Source organism: Somniosus microcephalus, chromosome 9, assembly GCF_052327205.1.
Source record: "Somniosus microcephalus isolate GS21.2 chromosome 9, FLI_Smic_1.0, whole genome shotgun sequence".
Taxonomy (NCBI): domain Eukaryota; kingdom Metazoa; phylum Chordata; class Chondrichthyes; order Squaliformes; family Somniosidae; genus Somniosus; species Somniosus microcephalus.
Genome location: NC_140995.1, coordinates 244,235,407 through 244,258,449, shown reverse-complemented (window position 1 = coordinate 244,258,449; position 23,043 = coordinate 244,235,407). Strand labels below are relative to the sequence as shown.

The 23,043-nt window shown below is 50.2% G+C and overlaps 1 protein-coding gene across 1 annotated transcript in view; it reads right to left on the bottom strand.

Annotated features, from left to right (window-relative positions):
* The window catches only part of LOC147113185 (uncharacterized), a 145,295-nt gene that overhangs the window by 18,322 nt on the left and 103,930 nt on the right, over positions 1 to 23,043 (bottom strand). Inside the window, exons 5-6 of the mRNA XM_085998255.1 lie at positions 12,070 to 12,237; positions 787 to 899 (exon numbers count right to left, since the gene is read on the bottom strand). Of these exons, the coding sequence (XP_085854381.1) occupies positions 787 to 899; positions 12,070 to 12,237 (281 nt within the window). The remainder of the gene's footprint in view (positions 1 to 786; positions 900 to 12,069; positions 12,238 to 23,043) is intronic.

Here is a 23,043-nt window from a genome sequence, read left to right as displayed (position 1 = left end):
CAGCAGTGTTTCAGACACAAACACAGAAATTTTAATTCATTTATTTTATTGGAGGAAACCTAATTGTGGAGGATGAAGGGATAGCAGAGATAACAAATAAATATGTTGCATTGGTTTCTACTGGCAATACTGGAAGTGAGAAGCTGGATGTACAAGAGGAGGATGTTCGCCGATTGCCTCTGGCAGGGGAGGCAGTGAGGAGGGGTCATCAATTTAAAATTGGAGTGAGGTTAGGAGAAGTTTCCTTACACAGGGTTTTTGGAGCACAGAATACTTTGCCACTGGGAGTGGTTGAGGCCGAGACCACTGAGTCTATTAAGGGAAAATTGGATAAATATTTGAAGCAGAGGAAGTACTTCAAATGGGGTGAAAACAAGGTGTTGGAATTAATTTTAGGATTGCTTGAGCAAAGAGCTGGCCCAGACACAACGGAGGTAATTCTCAACATCACCACCTGGGCAGTAATCTGGGAAACACATCACCCGCCTTTTAGAGAACCCGCCCGATTTTCATTCCGCAGGCGTCAACAGATTAAAAGTTGTCAGGTTCGATAATGGGCATGCGATTCGTTCCGCCAGGTTAATGCCCAGGCGTTGAGGGTGCGAATTACCTCCAACGGGATGAATGGCCTCCTTCTGTGCCTCAAACTTCTATGGAAATAAAGAAAGATGAGAATGTTTTGGTTAAAAGGGTGGGGGGGGGCATATTAAACCTCATAACACCCTAGACATAACCTTTGTTTTTGTACTTAAACAACAGTTTTAGAAGATTTCTGTGGCATCCAACCTGAACTTCACAAAGACAGGCAGCTGATGGATCCTGTAGAAATGACACCGTTCGATCAACCAATTCATCACAGGGATGGTTTCTATTCCACCTTTTTCAGTCAGAGAGGTGATCTGAAAAGGAAAGCATGGTGAGGAATCAATTCTATTGTTCGAAATAAACTGGAACTTAAAGGGAAAAAATGTCAATGGTTTAATGTAATCAGGTAACTGAAGAGATCCTAGGACTGGACTGAAGTAACTTCAGCGTTCAGAGCTGTAAGCAACTTAATCTTTCCAAAGATGGGATTGTGCATCAAGCACTGAAACACATCCGAATTCAGCACATCCTGCAGCAGATATCTCCTCAAAATGTCTAACCAACTTATGCTGTTTTTCAAATTGAGACATCCCGGTGAGGCGGCAGAATCCAAAGGTTTTAAAAGCTGGCAGGCTGTAGGAGAAAAGAAAGACTTAGGAGATCCAGAGTGTTGAGGTCCTGGGAAAGAATGGAGTTGGAGAAAGTGCACTGAACCTTGATTCAGCAGTGAGGAGGAAGAGGATGTAGGAGCAGGAATTTGGAGTTTAGGGGAACAAGAGGAGGTCAGAGGATCACAGAGCATTGCATTGTTGACAAAATAGAGACAAGTAGGATTGCGAGGAGGAGGGATAGAAGTTGGGAGGTCGAGAGGAAACATGGATTGGCAATCAGATGACAAATGTGTTCTTGTATTCTATCCAGTTACTGATGGCCAGACAGGCAACTGGGGTGAGGAGGCTTCTCTCAGACCCAATGAAAAGACGCCACAGTTAGCTGTCGATAGAGGTTAATCGTGGTACACACTGGAGTTGCTGCTAGCTGAGCAGGTTGGGTAATACTTATACCGGTGTCAGTAAGGTGCACTCTCCACACTGGCTGAAATCAGCAATAACTGCAGCTTCCTACAAAGCACAGCCTACGCTGCAACCTTTCTCCAAACTAACCAAATTCAGTTTGGCAGCTTTTTGATAACCGGGTTCCAAACAGAAGCAGGCGCCTGACAATTTTCAAAAGCTGCTGCATAATTTAGAGCAGTAACCTTTACCGCACACAAAGGGTTGTTAATAATGGGCTTCTGTAGCAGGTGAAAAGCATTGAACATTAGTAGAAGCGTCATCTTGAATATTCAATGTAGAAATTTCTGCTCGCTAAAAAAAATTCAGTCATTAAAAGGAGAGTTTATCTGAAAGGAAACAGTAGACCTTTCATTGACCTCACCAGGCTGTGTGTGAAACAATTCAAAATTTAGATCGACACAGATTGTCCATTAATACACTGTTGGAAATACTCAGCAGTTCAGGCAGCATCTGTGGAGAGAGAAACAGAGTTAACGTTTCAGGTCGATGTTCTGCCTAACCTGCTGAATGTTTCCAGCATTTTCTGTTTCTACAGGAAACTCTTTTTTATCCGGCACCGACGGGACCGGCGTGGTGCCAGTTTATCAAAAAGTCCGGATTACAGAGAGGTATAGTTAAAAGGTACGAGAGCTCCGTACACAGCAACAAATCCAGGCTTCCCTGTTGCTTAGCAACAGGTGCAAGAAGCCCAGCCACAGGCCAAGTGTCCCTGTTGCTTAGCAACAAGTGCACGAACCCCGATTACACAGCCACAGATCCAGGAACGGCCACTAATATGAAGTAAAACTTACCTGAACCTACTCCAGAATTTTGCCGGTTAACAGAGATTTCCGGTTATTGAGGTGCCAGTAAATCGAGAGTTTCCTGTATTTCTTTTTAAAATATTGCTGCTGGAAGCCCATCTTTAAGAACATAAGAAATAGGAGCAGGAGTAGGCCATACGCCCCCCTGAGCCTGCTCCGCCATTCAATAAGATCATGACTGATCATCGACCTCAACTCCACTTTCCCGCCCAATCTCCATATCCCTCGATTCCCCTAGAGTCCAAAAATCTATCGATCTCAGCCTTGAATATACTCAAAGACTCAGCATCCACAGCCCTCTGGGGCAGAGAATTCCAAAGATTCACAGCCCTCTGAGTGAAGGAATTCCTCCTCATTTCGGTTTTAAATGGCCGACCCCTTATTCTGAGACACTCCAGCCAGGGGGAAACAACCTCTCAGCATCTACCCTGTCAATCTCCTTCAAAATCTTGTATGTTTCAATGAGATCACCTCTCATTCTTCTAAACTCCAGAGAGTATCGGCCCAATCTACACAATCTCTCATCATAGGACAGCCCTCTCATCCCAGGAATCAATCTAGTGAACCTTCGTTGCACCGCCTCCAAGGCAAGTATATCCTTCCTTAGATAAGGAGACCAAAATTGTGCACAGTACTCCAGGTGTGGTCTCACCAAGGCCCTGTACAATTGTAGCAAGACTTCCTTACTCTTATACTCCAACCCCTTTGCAATAAAGACCAACATTCAATTTGCCTCCTTTATTGCTTGCTGTACCTGCATGCTAGCTTTCTGTGTTTCTTGCACGAGGACACCCAAATCTCTCTCAACACCAACATTTGAAAGTTTCTCACCATTTAAAAAATATTCTGTTGTTTTATTCTTCCTACCAAAGTGAATAACCTCACATTTCCCTACATTATACTCCATCTGCCACCTTACTGCCCACTCACTCAGTCTATCTATATCCCTTTGCAGACTCTGTTCTCCTCACAGCTTACTGTCCCACCTAGCTTTGTATCGTCAGCAAACTTGGATACATTACACTCGGTCCCTTCATCTAGGTCATTAATATAGATTGTAAATAGCTGAGGCCCCAACACTGATCCTTGCAGCACCTCATTAGTTACAGCCTGCCAACCTGAAAAAGATCTGTTTATCCCTACTCTCTGTTTTCTGTCTGTTAACCAATCCTCTATCCATGCTACTATATTACCCCCAACCCCATGAGCCCTAATCTTGTGCAATAACCTTTGATGTGGCACCTTATCGAATGCCTTTTGGAAATCCAAATATACTACATCCACTGGTTCCCCTTTATCTATCCTGCTAGTTACATCCTCAAGAAACTCTAATAAATTTGTCAAACACTTTCCTGGGGTTGGGGTTCATCAGGCACACACGGCGGGCTCCTGGAGGGATTCCCACCGCCAAGAATCAAGCTGCAGTTTATGCATTGGGACAGCCGCTGCTGCACCAGAGGCAGAGACTGAGGCTTACAAAGAAAGGGAGCCAGACGGTTAAAGAGGCAGAGACCGAGGCTTACAAAGAAAGGGAGCTAGACGGTTAAAGAGGCAGAGACCGAGGCTTACAAAGAAAGGGAGCCAGAATGGGGGGAGCAGAGGCTGCCACAAGGCCCTTTTCCCTCCACGGGCAAACCTCAGTGGCATGGCGACCCCGGAAAGCTGCAGTAACACAGGTAGACAGAAGGGAAATTCCGTTGGAGACCTAGGATCTGCACCCCGCCACGTGGTGGGCAAGGAGACCCAGCATGGGGAGGGAAGTGGAGGCTGAGTGGTGAGGTGGTGGCAGGCGGGCAGAAGCATGGAGGAAAATTCAGGCCACTTTCCCTCGAAACTTTTGGCCTTGGGATGGCATTAGAATCATAGAATGGTTACAGCACGGAAGGAGGACATTCAGCCCATCAAGCCCGAGCCGGCTCTCAGCTAGTCCCACTCCCCCACACTTTCCCCGTAGCCCTGCAAATTTTTTTCCTTCAGATACTTATCCAACTCCCTTTTGAAAGCCGTGATTGAGTCTGCCTCCACCACCCTTTCAGGCAGTGCATTCCAGGTCCTAACCACTTGCTGAGTAAAAAAGTTTTTTCTGACGTCGCCTTTGGTTCTTTTGGCAATCACCTTAAATCTGTGTCCTCTGGTTCTCGACCCTTCTGCCAATGGGAACAGTTTCTCTCTGTCCAGACCTCTCATGACTTTGAACACTTCTATCAAATCTCGTCTCAACCTTCCCTGCTCCAAGGAGAGCAACCCCAGCTTCTCCAGTCTATCATCGTAACTCAAGTCCCTCATTCCTGGAATCATTCTCGTAAATCTTTTATGCACCTTCTCTAAAGCCTTCACATCCTTCCTAAAGTGTGGTGCCCAGAATTGGACACAATACTCCAGTTGGGGCCGAATCAGTATTTTATACAGATTCATCATAATTTCCACACTTATGTACTCTAAGGCCTAGAAATTCACTTGGGCGCGGGCAGCTCGCTCGCGCCCAAAAGTTAGCGCTGGGCGGGGAGGCATTAGCGCATGCCGTATATTCGTCTTCTGCGCCCCAATTCGGAAGCGGGCGCTATACCAGGGTGTGCCCGCCTCCGTTTGGGGCGCTGCAACTGAATATCGGCGCACTAGTTGTCGCAGCGCCACCCGATGTGGTGCGGCAGGCTGCGGTACTGCAGGCCTCCCCCTTCTCTTAAGTGGGAGGTGCCTGCAACGGCCGGAGTCCCGATCGCGAGTGCCGGCAAAAGAGCCCGGCACAACGGAGAAGTGCCGGGCTCCACGGAAACCAGCCGGCAATGCCGCGGGGGGGGGTGGAGGAGGCCGGGGAAGGAGGTGCGGGCAGGCGGCCGCTGAAAAAGCGGCCGGCCGCACCTTCAGCTTTAAAGCGCCCCACTATGGCAGCAGGACGGCCCCGTTTTCTGTTCGCTGTTTGCGCCCGCTTCGGAGGAGGCGGGCGCAAATAAATATGGGGATCGGCGCGGTTTCGGGGTGTTACGGGCCACCGCGCACACCGATGACGTCATCGGTCCCGGCGCAGCGCTAACGGCTACCGCCGCCAATACCGCTGCACTCAATTTCAGCGCTACCACCCTGCCGGCGCAAAAGACCTCTTTAGGCGCTAAGTGGGCGCAAGGCCCACTGAATTTCTAGGCCTATACCTCTATTTGTGAAGCCCAGGATCCCTTAAGCCTTTTAACAGTTTTCTCAACCTGCCCTGCCACCTTCAACGATTTGTGCACACATACCCCCAGGTCTCTCTGTTCGTGCACCCCATTTAGGATTGTACCATTTAGTTTATATGTCCTCTTCAAATTTTGAAATTGTGCCCTGTACACCCAAGTCCAAGTCATTAATATATATCAAGAAAAGCAGTGGTCCTAGTACCGACCCCTGGAGAACACCAATGTATACCTTCCTCCAGTCCAAAAAACTGTTCTCCACTACTCTCTGTTTCCTGTCACTTAGCCAATTCCATATCCATGCTGCCACTGTCCCTTTTATTCCATGGGCTTCAACTTTGCTGGCAAGCCTATTGTGTGGCACTTTGACAGTTGAGCAGCTGGGTAGAGAAGGAGAGACATGCTAGGAAAGGGGTCGTCTTCTTCTTTCCTATGGTAGTAGCAAAGCAAATCAAATGTCAATATCCAAGTCAGATATCCAGGCCAAAGCTTCCGGTGTAACAGTGCGGATTTCTTATCGGCCGCCTGCAAAAGTGGTGAAATGGGAACAGAGGGCCTGTGAATGAAAGTGACAAACCTAGAGCGAGACCGAGGTGGCTGAATCATGGCTCTCTGGGAGCCCATGGTAGCACATCTGCACTGTAATGAGATAAGGACAACAGTAAAATAAGCCAGATTGCAGAGTGATGCAAACCATCCATCTGCCCTCAAATCCCATGTAGCTATCTATACCGTTTTAGTTTGTATAGATTATAATGTTAATGCTGCAAGTTTAAAAATCTTTAAATATGGTGTGTTCTGGTATTAATTATTTACGGTATGCAGGTCATTCCAATTACTCTTGAAGGCATGTTTACAGAAGTATGTGGCTGTCAAGCACAGCGCAGACCATGAGATCTATCTGTGGGTCCTAGAGTGCCCCTGTCCAGCACTAGTCTCTTCAACAGCATCCGGTTTCTGGGTGCCTGCTGCATCTCTTCCCTGGTGATGTTTCCTGCAGGAGGAATTTCTCTACTGTGCTTTGCTGGATTATTCTTCACCTTGCATGCTTTCATTTTGCATCCGGCTGTGATTTCAGTGCTTGGCACGGTATTGTGGAGCCTTACATCCTCGGCCATTGTGAACTCTTCAATTGTGTCCTCGAGCTCTGTGCTCACTGTCCAAATTTAATTGCGTGTTTCAGAACATAAGAACATAAAAAACAGGAGCAGGAGTAGGCCATTTGGCCCTTCGAGCCTTCTCCGCCATTCAGTAAGATCATGGCTGATCTTCTACCTCACTCCACTTTCCCGCCCCATCCCCATATCCCTTGATTCCCTTAGTGCCCAAAAAATCTAACAATCTCAGTCTTGAATATACTTGAATATACCCTTCTGAAGTAGATAATTCACAACCCTCTGAGTGAAGAAATTTCTCCTCATATCAGTCCTAAATGGCCGACCCCTTATCCTCTGACCCCTAGTTCTAGACTCTCCTGCCAGGGGAAACAGCCTCTCAGCATCTACCCTGTCGAGCCCTTTAAGAATTTTAAATGTTTCAATGAGATCAACTCTCATCCTTCTAAACTTCAGAGAGTATAGGCCCATTCCACTGAATCTTATCACCAAATAGCTTTCATTGTTGTAATGGCGTTCTTGTTTATGTTTGCTCTTGGGACTTTGGCAAGGTCACATTTATTGACCTTCCTTAGTTTCCCTAAGGTGGTGGTGGTGGGTCTTCTCCTTGAACCGCTGCAGTCCATGTGGTGAAGGTGCTCCCACAATAGTGTTTTTTGGGCAGTTCCAGGGTCTTGACCCATCCACAGTGAAGTCACTGCATTAAGCGGAAGAGTGAAGAAGGAGGGAGAAAGTCACAGTAAAATTTCTGTATCGCCCTCTCGGGTGATCCTAATTCCTTCAGTCTGGTACACAGGCGGCTGTGGTGTACTGTGATACAAGTGGTTTACACGTGTGTTTCAGCTGTCTCCCATGGTTTAGAGTGCTGAGAGCCAGCAGCATCAGGTTCACTACCCTTGGGTCAGGGACTGCAGATCTTCACTTACATGTGTGCACAGAGCTGTCTCGTTGGTACACAAATGCTGATCAAATGTTTCATGTTGAAGAGCCAATGTTTGGACTATTAATATAGCTTTTAAAGTTTGTTTCCATTGCACTCCAATGCTCTCCTGGCCGGCCTCCCATCTCCCACCCTCCATAAACTTGAGCTCATCCAAAACTCTGCTGCCCCGTGTCCTAACTCGTACCCAGTCCCGTTCACCCTTCACCCCCTGTGCTCACTGCCCCATGTCCTAACTCGCACCCAGTCCCGTTCACCCATCACCCCCTGTGCTCACTGCCCCGTGTCCTAACTCACACCCAGTCCCGTTCACCCATCACCCCCTGTGCTCACTGCCCCGTGTCCTAACTCGCACCAAGTCCCGTTCACCCATCACCCCCTGTGCTCACTGCCCCATGTCCTAACTCACACCCAGTCCCGTTCACCCATCACCCCCTGTGCTCACTGCCCCATGTCCTAACTCACACCCAGTCCCGTTCACCCATCACCTCTGTGCTCGCTGCCCCGTGTCCTAACTCACACCCAGTCCCGTTCACCCATCACCCCCTGTGCTCACTGCCCCGTGTCCTAACTCGCACCCAGTCCCGTTCACCCATCACCCCCTGTGCTCACTGCCCCGTGTCCTAACTCACACCCAGTCCCGTTCACCCATCACCCCCTGTGCTCACTGCCCCGTGTCCTAACTCACACCCAGTCCCGTTCACCCATCACCCCCTGTGCTCACTGCCCCGTGTCCTAACTCACACCCAGTCCCGTTCACCCAACACCCCCTGTACTCACTGCCCCGTGTCCTAACTCACACCCAGTCCCGTTCACCCATCACCTCTGTGCTCGCTAACCTACATTGGCTTCTGGTCTGGCAATGCCTTGATTCTAAAGTTCTCATCCTCATGTTCAAATCCATTCATGACCTTGTCCCTCCCTATCTGTAACCTCCGCCAGCCCTACAACACTCCGAGATCTCAGCGCTCCTCCAATTTTGGCCTCTTGTGCATCCCTGACTTCCTTCACTCCACCAGTGGCGGCCTTGCCTTCGGTTGCCTGGATCCTAAGCTCTGGAATTCCCTCCCTAAACCTCTCTGCCTCTCTACCTCTCTCTCCTCCTTTAAGACGATCCTTAAAACCTGACTCTTTCACCAAGCTTTTGGTCACCTGTCCTGATATCTTCTTCTGTGGCTTGGTGTCAAATTTCATTTGATAACACTCCTGTGGAGCTTTTTGGCATGTTTTACTATGTTTAAGGTGCTATATAAATGCAAGTTGTATTTTTAAATGTGCTAAGAAGCCTGAAGTCACCATTAGCGTTTCACAACAAATGTCCGCTTGTCAGTGTTTGCTGACACAAAAAAGTCTCTCCGCTGCCCCGAGATCACCCAGAGTGCTGTTCTGTGCTTTGACGGACAAATGATCAGATGCACCCCGACCCCGGCCCCCTCCCCATGGTCATTAATGTGAGGTACATGCTCAGTGCATAAGTTCAGAGAATGTCCTTAGCTGGAAAGGTTAAGGCTTGTGGGGATGAGTCTCTCTGCCACCTCTCTGTCGCTGAACACCTTCTTCTCACCAGCTGTTTCACAGTAAAACCATCAAACTGCGCTGCCACACCATCATGAGCTCGCAGAAACGACGTCAGGATTAAGGGGGTGATTCCACGGCCTCACACTCCCAGTGGGTAGCTGGAGAACTGTGAATGTCACCTTATCTTTGTCCCATGCACCCTTCAAGCACAGCACCCCACTGGGAATGCATAACCCCTTAAAGTTCTTAAACTGGCTTCACCCTTTGCACTTGGGGTTGTCTCTATATCGACACATTGGAATGAGCAGGCTGAACAGATCAATAAATCTCAGATTCTTTTCTTCAAAATCAATGAACTATTTACCTCCCACAGCTGGAGCTGGTGATAGCGTGGAAAGGAGAGTCTCACCCACATGTTACATTAACAATTGATCACTTCGATGGCCCTCTTCCAGCTTCAGTAAAGCTGCCAGCAGTACGGAAAAGGTTCAAAGAGAACAGTGCCTTCACAAACTAGTATTCCCCAAACATTTGTTGATTTGTTAGGGAGAAGGGCCATTCATCGTTGGCCCCGTCAAGACATGAATTGCACGGTGACATTGTGAGAGATTTTGATTAATTCCCAATGAAATGAACAACAAAAACAAGAAGTCACAAATGACATCCTTCGTGACTGTGACAAAGGTAAACTATCCCACTCGCCTTCTCGACCTGTCTGCAACCTTTGACGCGGATGACCACAACATCCTCCTCCAACTCTTCTCCACCGTCGTCCAGCTGGGTGGGACTGCACTCGCCTGGTTCCATTCTTATCTATCTAATCCTAGCCAGAGAATCAACCTGCAATGGATTCTCTTCCCACTCCCGCATCGTTACCTCTGGTGTCCCCAAAGGATCTATCATTGGCCCCTCCTATTTCTCATCTACATGCTGTCCCTCGGTGACATCATCCAAAAACACAGCGTCAGTTTCTACATGTACACTGACGACACCCAGCTCTACCTCACCACCACCTCTCTCGATCCCTTCATTGCATCTAAATTATCTTACTGCTTGTCGGAGATCCAGTACTGGATGAGCAGAAATTTCCTCCAACTAAGTATTGGGAAGACCGAAGCCATTGTCTTCGGTCCCGGCCACAAACTCTGTTCCCTAGCCACTGACTCTATCTCTCTCCCTGGCAACTGTCCGAGGCTGAACCAGACTGTTCGCAACCTTGGTGTCGTATTTGACCTTGAGATGAGCTTCCGACCACATATCCGCGGCATCACTAAGACCGCCTATTTCCACCTACAGAACATCGCCCAACTCCGCCCCTGCCTCAGCTTATCTGCTGCTGAAACCCTCATCCATGCCTTTGTTACCTCTAGACTTGACTATTCCAACGCACTCCTGGCTGGCCTCCCACGATCTACCCTCCGTAAACTTCAGATCATCCAAAACTCGGCTGCCGGTGTCCTAACGCGCACCAAGTCCCATTCATCCATCACCCCTGTGCTCGCTGACGTTCATTGGCTCCCGGTTAAGCAAAGCCTCGATTTTAAAATTCTCATCCTTGTTTTCAAATCCCTCCATGGCCTCGGCCCTCCCTATCTCTGTAATCTCCTTCAGCCTCACAACCCCGAGATATCTGCGCTCCTCTAATTCTGGCCTCTTGAGCATCCCTGATTTCAATTACTCCAACATTGGTGGCCAAGGCCTGAAGCTCTGGAATTCCCTCCTTAAACCTCTCCGCCTCTCTATCCCTCTTTCCTCCTTTAAGACGCTCCTTAAAACCTACCTCTTTGACCAAGCTTTTGGTCATCTGCCCTAATATCTCCTTATGTGGCTCGGTGTCAAATTTTGTTTGATAACGCACCTGAGATGCGCTGTGGGACGTTTTACTACGTTAAAGGCGCTATATACATACAAGTTGTTGTTGTTGTTGAGGTTGTCCGCTTTTTTGATGGTGTTGCTGATTTGGAATCTGGCATGGCCACCTTTCTTGGCACAACATTACCCGAGCCCAACAATTCATGACCACCTAATTCCACACAGCACTCTATCATCTCTATTTGTACTCATCATTACAGCCCAACCTCGCTCCTAATCACATATTCACCAACTCTTCTGGATGTCGAGGAACTGATGCAATGAATTGCACTGCAATGATTTAAAGAGTAACGGAGATGCAGCACTGAGAGAAAGGCAGGAATCACACTTGAGCTTTCAGAGAACACAAATCCCTTGCACTTTGGCCTCATGTTTGATGAATTCACCTGATCCCTTCACTAGAGAAAATGCTAGGAACAGCCACTAGGAATTTCCTCCCGACTGGCCACTGTAACATAGGCGGAAGATCACGTGTCTGGGGTTTCCACCGATATTCTGCTGACATTACGGGTGCTGGTTGGGAGAGGAAGTTCCCGGCAAAAATTTCCGAGGGATAGACCAGTAATGTTTCAGGTGGGAGTATTGTGATAGAGGAGCCCATCCCAAACATTGACCTACCATTTCCCTTTCAGATGCCCGTGGGCCTGCTGTGTATTTATGACATTTTCTGCTTTTATAGAATCATAGAATCTTACAGCACATCAGGGAGCCATTCCACCCATGGTGCCTGTGCCGGCTCTTTGAAAGAGCTCTCCAATTAGTCCCACGCCCCTGCTCTTTCCCCATTGCCCTGCACATTTTGAATTTCTAGCATTTTTTCAACGCTCTAATATCTTGTAATCATTCCTAAGTTTCTGTTGCTCTCTAAGCAGAACTGTTACGTGCAAAAGGGGGAAAGTGCCCAAACAGTAAACAGCACTGGTTTATTAAATAAGCTGCGTGACTATTGAGAGATCAAACACTGCAGTGAAAGGGATGGGTAGTTTCTGTTACCTGGGAAACATAGGATGCACTGATTGTCCAGTACTGCTTGTAGGATTTGGCCTTGTTTGCAGAAACAACTTGCAGATTGTAAGGGTTGTAGCGAGCTCTTGGATCATCCCGAGTTCTTGAGAGACAGTACAGAAAGTCGCCACTGTCCTCCTTTGGGGTCTTGACACCCTACATTGAAAAGACAGAAGTCATCGTAATATGCAGTACTCTGGAGGTCAGGAGGGGCAGGGGGGGCTGGAGGCACGTTAACGTGGTCACCCAGCCTCGTGCTGCAATAACAGCGCTGCTGAGCAGGGCACTCCTTCATTCACATATACTCAGTCAGCATCTGAGAGAGACAAGACAGGACTCAACATTTCAGTCCCATCATCGACACAGTTTTGATGAAGGGCCTCCACCTGAAATATTAAACCGCCATTTCTCGTTTCAGGCCTGCCGAGTGTTAGCAGGACTTCCAGCAATCACTGTTTGCCTTTGCACCTCCTTTGTTATCCTATTTCATAGAATCTTACAGCACAGAAGGAGGCCATTCGGCCCATCATGCCTGTACCGATTCTTTGAAAGAGTTATCCAATTAGTCCCACTCCCCTGCTCTTTCCCCAGAGCCCTGCAAATGTTTTTTTTCCAAGTATATATCGAAAATATCAGCATACACTGCTCAATACACATCACTAAACGGTTTGAAACTCGGAGGAGTGAATGGGGTAGATTTTGACTCTCTGCAATAGTGTAAAGCAGGTGATCCCATTTAGCATCTCTCCCCATTTTTATTTCCATTAACTTATTTCACTGAATAAAAATCGTGAGAGATATTACACTTTCACACTATCGCACAAACTCAAAAGCGATCCCAACGATGTGAGAAACACCAAGCACACAGAGAACAGATGCACGAGCTGATTCTTTGAAAGCACACTGCAGCCCACAGTTTTCCAGCCACTCATTTTGTGGGGAGCGTGCCTGTGATGTTTGACACCCGCTCCCCAGCAGGCAAGCCTCCATGCCGGGAACACACACTCGAAAAACCGGCCCTGCGTCAAAGAGTTTGCTGAAAATGCGAATGAGACCAATAAAAAATAACAGTGCCAAGTTCCACTAGAATCTTTGGAGAAATGTAACCTTGAGGCAAAGGTGAATAGTCCAGTCCTAGATGTTTATAAAAGACTGCAGTTGCCTTGTCATAAATCTCATCATCGAGAAACTGCCTATGAAATAACACTGGACGGCCAGCTGGTGGCGCCATCCAAGGAGTATAAATTCTCGGGCGTGGGCCCAGCTTTCCAGGGACATTTTGTAAGACAAGGAGCTAGTGAAATACAACTAGACCTCCATGTTCTGAAACAAGTTGATTAAAGCCTTGCTTTATACTCAAACCAAGTGCGTAGTGAGTTTTATTACATCAATTTAATCAACTTGATATCGACTCCACGCTCTGGGTGATTTCGGGAACAGCCAGCTACGACTCGAACCGTAGAAGGGAACTCAGACAAGTAATCGATCCATCATGGAGAAACTACTCAGACCCGCCCATCTCGACCTGGACCCAAATTCACTTACAGCTGCTAAGGTATGGAAACACTGGTATCGTACTTTCAGCAACTTCCTCAGGGTGTGTGGTGAAAATGTTCCTGATAAATTAGAAATACTTGCTAATTACGTACCCCCTCATGTGTTTGACTATATCGAAGACTGTGTAGACTATGACGCCGCTATCCAAATGCTACAGCAGCTATATGTCAAGTCCCCAAATGAAATTTTTGCTCGGCATCTACTGGCCGCAACTCGACAACAACCCGGGGAATCACTTGACGAATTCCTTCAGAAACTTCGCAGGCTCAGCAAGGACTGTAATCTTAAAGCTGTTACAGCTGAGCAGTACCAGGAGGAGTTAATTCGTGATTCCTTTATTAATGGGATTGCGTCTCCCTTCATATGTCAGCATCTGTTGGAGAATAAAACCCTCAAGTTACAGGCATGTTCTCTGGACTTAGCAAAGAGGAATGCAGACACCTATCTTTTACCATATGCACGGGCTGCTGCTATCTCTTTTAGTGACTCTTTCAATAGGCCTCGGGCGGAAGCCCTCATGGATGATGACTCCAACCCGGCTGATGACAACCCTACCCTAGAAACCTACACTGATGACGACCCCGCCCTAGCGGCATCTTGGCAATCTGGAAGGAAGTGTTTCTTCTGTGGAAGAGCGTTCCATTATAGGAAATTTTGTCCTGCTCGTAACGCAACCTGCAATCATTGCAGCAAGAAAGGTCAGTTTTCTAAGGTATGCCAGTCAAGAGTCGCTGTTAGTAAGAAAGGCCACTTTTCCAAGGTATACCGGTCGAGAGCTCCTGTTAGTTTTGCAGCTACTATCTATAAAACTGCTCCTCCCCCAAGAGCCACTACTAAGGTTACAGCTGCAATCTATAAAACTGCTCCTCCCCCAAGAACCACTACTAAGGATACGGCTGTCAAGGGTAAAACTGCCCCTCCTCCCATCACAGCTGTTTTTCCCCAAAGTTTGTCCCATGCAGCCACAAAGGTTTCGATAAATGGACACATTTTGAGTGCACTAATCGACTTGTGCAGCTCTGACAGCTTCATTAGTGAGCGGGCTGTCAGTAAGTTAAAACTGCGTATTTACCCCTCGGACAGGGAAATTGCAATGGCTCTGATGACACTGACCACCAATTCTTCCGGCTTTTGTCTTGTCGACCTTATTCGCAATGGCCGCACTTGTTTCTCCACCCGGCTCGGGGTGCTCAAGAACCTATGCAGTGATGTGCTCCTGGGACAGGATTTCCAGAAACAACACAAAAGACTCACTTTCGAGTTTGGAGGGTCAAAGCCGGAGCTTACTATTTCCAAAGTACCGTTTTGTGCGCTTTCGGCGGCTTTGCTCGACAAGCCCTCCTTGTTTGCCAATCTTTCCCCCCGATGTAAGCCCATAGTCACTAAATCACGACGTTTCAGCCGAGACGATCGAGCCTTTATCGAGGCAGAAATCTCTCGCCTTCTAGCTGACAGTATCATTGAGCCATGTTCATCTTCCTGGCGGGCTCAAGTCGTCATTGTTAAAAATCCTCTGAAGCAACACAAGAAACGTCTTTGCATCGACTACTCGCAAACTATTAACCAGTATACCGACCTGGATGCCTACCCACTACCACGCATCGATGACATGGTCAATAACCTTGCCAACTACAAGGTATTTTCAACTTTTGATTTAAAGAGCGCATATCATCAAGTACCGTTAAATGACTCTGACAAAAAGTATACAGCCTTTGAGGCCAATGGTCGGCTTTACCAGTTTTGTTGCCTTCCATTTGGGGTCACCAATGGGGTGGCCGTCTTTCAACGGGCAATGGATAGCCTAGTCAAACAGGAGAACTTAACGGACACTTTTCCATATCTAGATAATATCACCATTGCTGGTCATAACCAGAAGGAGCATGATGCCAATCTCCAGAAATTTTTTGATGTTCTCCGTCGTTGCAACTTAACCTTAAATGAGTCCAAATCTGTGAAATCAGTACCATCAGTCAACATTCTTGGCTACTGGGTGGGCAACGGTGTCATCAAACCGGATCTGGAGCGACTTCGTCCGCTTCAGGAGCTCCCTCCCCCTACGAATCTGGGCTCTCTTCGTCGGGCACTCGGCATGTTCGCCTATTATGCGAAATGGATACCCCACTTCTCCGACAAGATCCAGCCCCTGCTTCACGCAAAGTCATTTCCATTGGAGGCAACGGCTATTTCAGCTTTCAACCTCCTCAAGCGACAACTGGAAAAAGCCACGCTTCGTTCCACTGATGAAAATCTTCCTTTCGTGGTCGAGTGCGATGCATCGGATGTGGCGATCTCTGCTACCTTGAATCGAGGTGGTCGACTCGTTATATTTCTGTCCAGAACTTTGCAGGGTAGCGAGCTCCATTATCCTCCTGTCGAGAAGGAGGCTACGGCCATCATTGATGCGGTACGTAAATGGAGTCATTTTCTCGCTCATCGCCATTTCACACTTATAACCGATCAGCGCTCCGTGGCCTTTATGCTGGATAACCGGAAACGCACTAAGATCAAGAATAACAAAATACAACTCTGGAGGATGGAATTGGCCGCCTTTGGATACACCATACATTATTGACCTGGCAAAGAGAATGTGGCCCCGGATACCCTCACGCGGGCATTCTGCTCTTCTATGTCAACTTCGACTCTGGCGGATCTTAATAATGACTTATGCCATCCTGGCGTTACCCGTATGTTGCACTTTGTGCGATCTAAAAATCTCCCATTTTCTACGGAAGATGTGAAAAGAACGTGCTCCTCCTGTAAAATTTGTGCGGATTTAAAACCGCAATTCTTCCGTCCATCGGATGGCTCGCTCATACACGCTATGCAGCCTATGCAGCGACTCAGCATTGACTTTAAAGGACCATTGCCTTCCTCAACGCGGAACACCTACTTACTGACTATGGTGGACGAATATTCACGCTTTCCCTTTGCTTTCCCCTGTCCCAATATGCTTACTTCCACAGTGATCAAATGCCTTAATCAAGCCTTTTCCCTTTGCGGTACAGCCAATTTCATCTACTCTGATCGGGGTCCCTCCTTCATGTCAAGCGAACTCAAAAGTTATCTCTCCCAACGGGGAATCACCACAAGTAAAACGACACCGTACCATCCCATCGGTAACGGACAGGTTGAGAGATACAACGCTATCATTTGGAACGTTGTTCGTCTTGCGCTGAGGTCACGCAATCTACCAGACCAGCAGTGGGAAACTATGTTCCCCGACGCGTTGCATTCCATCAGGTCTCTCCTTTCTACTTCTACCAATGTCACACCTCACGAGCGATTCTTCAGCTTCCAGCGTCGCTCCACCCATGGGACATCTCTAACATCATGGTTGGCAGCTCCTGGCCCCGTGCTGCTCCGAAGATTCGTCCGATCGTCAAAAACCGATCCTCTAGTCGACGAGGTAGAACTTACAGACGTCAACCCCACGTACGCCCACGTGCAGTATCCGGATGGCCGGGAGTCCACCGTTTCACTCCGGGACCTGGCTCCCTGTCCGGCCGGTTCCGCGGACCCGACTGATGGAGGGACCCGCGGGGATGAGGCCGACACTCTGCGCTCCCCCGAGGATGACGCCCTACCCGGGACATCGAGGGATCTGCTGGCTGCCCCGCTGGATCCGCTCGGGGAGCCGAGCACTCCCCGTGGGATGGCCACCCTGGGCCAGGACGCCGGTCAATCTCCAGCTAACCAACGGGACAAAGTCAGTTCTGCGCCTGTGGGGATCCGCACCCGGAGTCACGATCTCCCCAGCCTCCCTCGGGTTGATCAGAGCAACATGGGCCCTGTCGATCCACCGGCACGGATCAAGCGGCCTAGGGACCAAGACACGGTCCGGGGAGACATGCCTTCTGGTCATAAACAAAAATCTAAAAGACTGCGGCTATTCGTGGTCCGCCTAATCCGTTAAGAGGAAGTCGTCGGACTTCCAAATCTTTTAGGCAGGAAGAATGTCATAAATCTCATCATCGAGAAACTACCTATGAAATAACACTGGACGGCCAGCTGGTGGCGCCGTCCAAGGAGTATAAATACTCGGGCGTGGGCCCCAGCTTGCCAGGGACATTTTGTAAAGACAAGGAGCTAGTGGATACAACTAGACCGCCATGTTCTGAAATAAGTTGATTAAAGCCTTGCTTTATGCTCAAACCAAGTGTGTAGTGAGTTTTATTACATCATGCCTCATGGCAGAGTTTCTGTGCAAGCACAGCTCCCGAGCCTGTCAGCTCTGAATCCTCCACACACCATGTTTTCTGCCAGTGAAGGTCAGCTCTTATGTACAACCAAGATACCGGCCTCAATATTAAGCCCCAATATCAGGATCAAGCAACCCAAACCCAGGCCGACCCCATTCCTGCCAATGTTCCCTTTAAGCTGAGCAGCTGCTCAGCGCTCCCGCACACCCGGCTCACCAGCTTTTAAATAGGAAAAACTGTGCACCGACGATATTTTGAATGAGCCGCGCAGCCCCTTATTGGGCCATGCACCCAATTAAAAATTAAAGGGAACATTGATTCCTGCCTGTTAAATTTAAAATTACAAAAATCAGGCCTTGGACAAGACACCGGCAAAAGCTTAAAAAGAGCAGACTGCAAAGGTTTGTGCCTGAGATGAGAGGCGGGGGTCTAATTAACCAACAAAGTGGCAGCACGGCACCGGGACTTAAATTTAATAGTAAGTGAGAGGGAGGCCCCGAATTGTGGGATTCCAGGCACCTGATCCCAGGCAGGAGTTGCCGGCTTCCCGAAGTAAGTGGCTCTTATAGCACTGTCTGTGGGGCAGGTCGGGCAGGAACGCCCTCAACCCCCAGGCCTCGGCTTCACCCAGCTCCAATCACCGGCCCCTCTTTCCGCCCCCCTCCCACCCCAACGATCACCGGCCCCCTCCCCCGGTCACCGGCCCCCTGCCCCGGTCACCGGCTCCTCCCCCAGTCACCGGCCCCCTGCCCCGGGTCACCGGCTCCTCCCCCGGTCACCGGCCCCTGCCGCGGTCACCGGCCCCCTGCCCCGGGTCACTGGCTCCTCCCCCGGTCACCGGCCCCCTGCCCCGGTCACCGGCTCCTCCCCCGGTCACCGGCCCCCTGCCCCGGGTCACCGGCTCCTCCCCCGGTCACCGGCCCCTGCCGCGGTCACCGGCCCCCTGCCCCGGGTCACTGGCTCCTCCCCCGGTCACCGGCCCCTGCCGCGGTCACCAGCCCCCTGCCCCGGGTCACCGGCCCCCTGCTCCGGGTCACCGGCTCCTCCCCCGGTCACCGGCCCCCTGCCCCGGTCACCGGCCCCCTCCCCCGGTCACCGGCCCCCTCCCCCGGGTCACCGGCCCCCTGCCCCGGGTCACCGGCTCCTCCCCCGGTCACCGGCCCCCTGCCCCGGTCACCGGCCCCCTCCCCCGGTCACCGGCCCCCTCCCCCGGGTCACCGGCCCCCTGCCCCGGGTCACCGGCTCCTCCCCCGGTCACCGGCCCCTGCCGCGGTCACCAGCCCCCTGCCCCGGGTCACCGGCCCCCTGCCCCGGGTCACCAGCTCCTCCCCCGGTCACCGGCCCCTGCCGCGGTCACCGGCCCCTGCCCCGGGTCACCGGTTCCTCCCCCGGTCACCGGCCCCCTGCCCCGGGTCACCGGTTCCTCCCCCGGTCACTGGCCCCTGCCGCGGTCACCGGCCCCCTGCCCCGGGTCACCGGTTCCTCCCCCGGTCACCGGCCCCTGCTGCGGTCACCAGCCCCCTGCCCCGGGTCACCGGCCCCTGCTGCGGTCACCAGCCCCCTGCCCCGGGTCACTGGCCCCTGCTGCGGTCACCAGCCCCCTGCCCCGGGTCACCGGCCCCTGCCCCGGGTCACCGGCCCCTGCCCCGGGTCACCGGTTCCTCCCCCGGTCACCGGCCCCTGCTGCGGTCACCGGCCCCCTGCCCCGGGTCACCGGTTCCTCCCCCGGTCACCGGCCCCTGCTGCGGTCACCGGCCCCCTGCCCCGGGTCACCGGTTCCTCCCCCGGTCACCGGCCCCTGCCGCGGTCACCAGCCCCCTGCCCCGGGTCACCGGCCCCTGCCCCGGGTCACCGGTTCCTCCCCCGGTCACCGGCCCCTGCTGCGGTCACCGGCCCCCTGCCCCGGGTCACCGGTTCCTCCCCCGGTCACCGGCCCCTGCCGCGGTCACCAGCCCCCTGCCCCGGGTCACCGGCCCCCTGCCCCGGGTCACCGGCTCCTCCCCCGGTCACCGGCCCCTGCCGCGGCCACCGGCTCCTCCCCCGGTCACCAGCCCCCTGCCCCGGGTCACCGGCCCCCTGCCGCGGTCACCGGCTCCTCCCCCGGGTCACCGGCCCCCTACCCTGATTGACAGACACCCCATCTCCCCCACCCCTCCCAACCCTGTGCGCGGCCCGGACCTGATGCTCCCTTCCCAGTGCCGGGGAGTGTCCCCACGGGTCCTTGGCCACGGCCTCCTGCCGCTAGCGGCCCTATATTATGATAATTATGCCCTGCCATTAAGATCGGGAAGGGCCTCCATGTCCCTGTTTCTTCAGCCGATTTCAGCCTCCCCATTAATATCTGGGCTGCTATCTCAGCTCAGGCACAAACCTTTGCTGTCTGCTCTTTTTAAGCTTTTTCTGAGTTTTTAACAGAAGTAAAACAGTGATAAACGGTGACTGGAGAGGCTATGTTGTTAGCAAATGACGGGGCCCAGAACGCCTGTTTAAGGCGGATACCCGGATACCTGAAAATTGCCCCAACCCAATGTTGGTTGGAATGGTCTCCAGGCGTCCTTGGGGAGCAGGCGTTGGTCCCTGAAATTGGGTTCATTGCGACCATTTTACGACAATTTCCATCCCACTGCGCCAAATGTGCATGAATGATGGTTTGATGGCTTTAAACGTGAATTTTCATGTATAAAGGGGTGAAGTGCATGGCGCAGGTCCTGCACTCAGGTCACAATTCTTCACACTGATTTCCACTTTTTTACGCCAGTTTTTACTTTCTAGCGTATGCTAATGAGATTCTCAGCAAATTTTGGCGAAACTCACTAACGGAAAGATCAGGGTAAATTTCAGCGTAGCTTGCCGATGACGCCGTTTCAGGATCTGCACCGTAGCTCTTCCCCGCACCCCACTCCCCACCTTTTATGTGGAAACACAGTGAAGTGTATTTCTTGCAAGACCAGTTGCCATGGTGACACTGTCCTAGCAGTGGTGCATAAAATTACCTTGCTTGTTGAGTCCTTATATTTTTCCCAACAAAATGTCAGAGAATACTGTGAATTAGATAAGCCAGAGCAGCAAGCACCGAGTCAACGCGTGGCATTAGAGATCACAGCTCACCATGGCAGTAATTAGCTCCAGACTACACTTGGAACACCATCACTTTTACATAGTGCTGCTCTTGGATTAGGGGACAGCACTCCACACAAAGCACTGAAGGTAAAGAACAAAAGCAACTGACTATCCTACAGAAAACAAACTAGTACATGTTCCTCTATGCTTGGCCACCAGTGTTGTAGATAGATTCCATCAGAACATTGCTGACTGGGGCAGAGATGATACAGGCTAAATACACTTTCAGACAAGTGTTCTCTCTGGCCATCAGATCGCATGTCCAACTGATCACCATCAGATCTCATGTCCAACTGATCACCATCAGATCTCATGTCCAACTGACCACCATCAGATCTCATGTCCAACTGACCACCATCAGATCTCATGTCCAACTGACCACCATCAGATCTCACGTCCAACTGATCACCATCAGATCTCATGTCCAACTGACCACCATCAGATCTCATGTCCAACTGACCATCAGATCTCATGTCCAACTGACCACCATCAGATCTCACGTCCAACTGATCACCATCAGATCTCATGTCCAACTGACCACCATCAGATCTCATGTCCAACTGACCACCATCAGCTCTCATGTCCAACTGACCACCATCAGCTCTCATGTCCAACTGACCACCATCAGCTCTCATGTCCAACTGACCACCATCAGATCTCATGTCCAACTGACCATCAGATCTCATGTCCAACTGACCACAATCAGATCTCACGTCCAAATGACCATCAGATCTCATGTCCAACTGACCATCAGATCTCATGTCCAACTGACCACAATCAGATCTCACGTCCAAATGACCATCAGATCTCACATTCATTTGACCGTCATCAGATCTCACGTCCAAATGACCATCAGGTCTCATGTCCATCTGACCATCAGATCTCATGTCCAACTGACCATCATCAGATCTCATGTCCATCTGACCATCAGATCTCATGTCCAAATGTCCTTCAGATCTCATGTCCAACTGACCATCATCAGATCTCATGTCCAACTGACCATCATCAGATCCCATGACCAACTGACCATCATCAGATCCCACGTCCAACTAACCATCAGATCTCATGTCCAACTGACCATCAGATCTCTTGTCCAACTGACCATCATCAGGTATAATGTCCAACTGACCATCACCAGATCTCATGTCCAACTGAACATCAGGTCTCATGTCCAACTGACCATCAGATCCCTTGTCCAACTGACCATCATCAGGTATAATGATCAACTGACCATCACCAGATCTCATGTCCAACTGACCATCATCAGATCTCATGTCCAACTGATCACCATCAGATCTCATGTCCATCTGACCATCAGGTCTCATGTCCAACTGACCATCAGATCTCTTGTCCAACTGACCATCATCAGGTATCATGTCCAACTGATCACCATCAGGTCTCATGTCCAACTGACCATCAGATCTCTTGTCCAACTGACCATCATCAGGTATAATGTCCAACTGGCCATCATCAGATCCCACGTCCAACTAACCATCAGATCTCATGTCCAACTGACCATCAGATCTCTTGTCCAACTGACCATCATCAGGTATAATGTCCAACTGACCATCACCAGATCTCATGTCCAACTGAACATCAGATCTCATGTCCAACTGACCATCAGATCCCTTGTCCAACTGACCATCAGGTATAATGATCAACTGACCATCACCAGATCTCATGTCCAACTGACCATCATCAGATCTCATGTCCAACTGAACATCAGATCTCATGTCCAACTGACCATCAGATCCCTTGTCCAACTGACCATCAGGTATAATGATCAACTGACCATCACCAGATCTCATGTCCAACTGACCACCATCAGATCTCATGTCCATCTGACCATCAGATCTCATGTCCAAATGTCCTTCAGATCTCATGTCCAACTGACCATCATCAGATCTCATGTCCAACTGACCATCATCAGATCCCATGACCAACTGACCATCATCAGATCCCACGTCCAACTAACCATCAGATCTCATGTCCAACTGACCATCAGATCTCTTGTCCAACTGACCATCATCAGGTATAATGTCCAACTGACCATCACCAGATCTCATGTCCAACTGAACATCAGGTC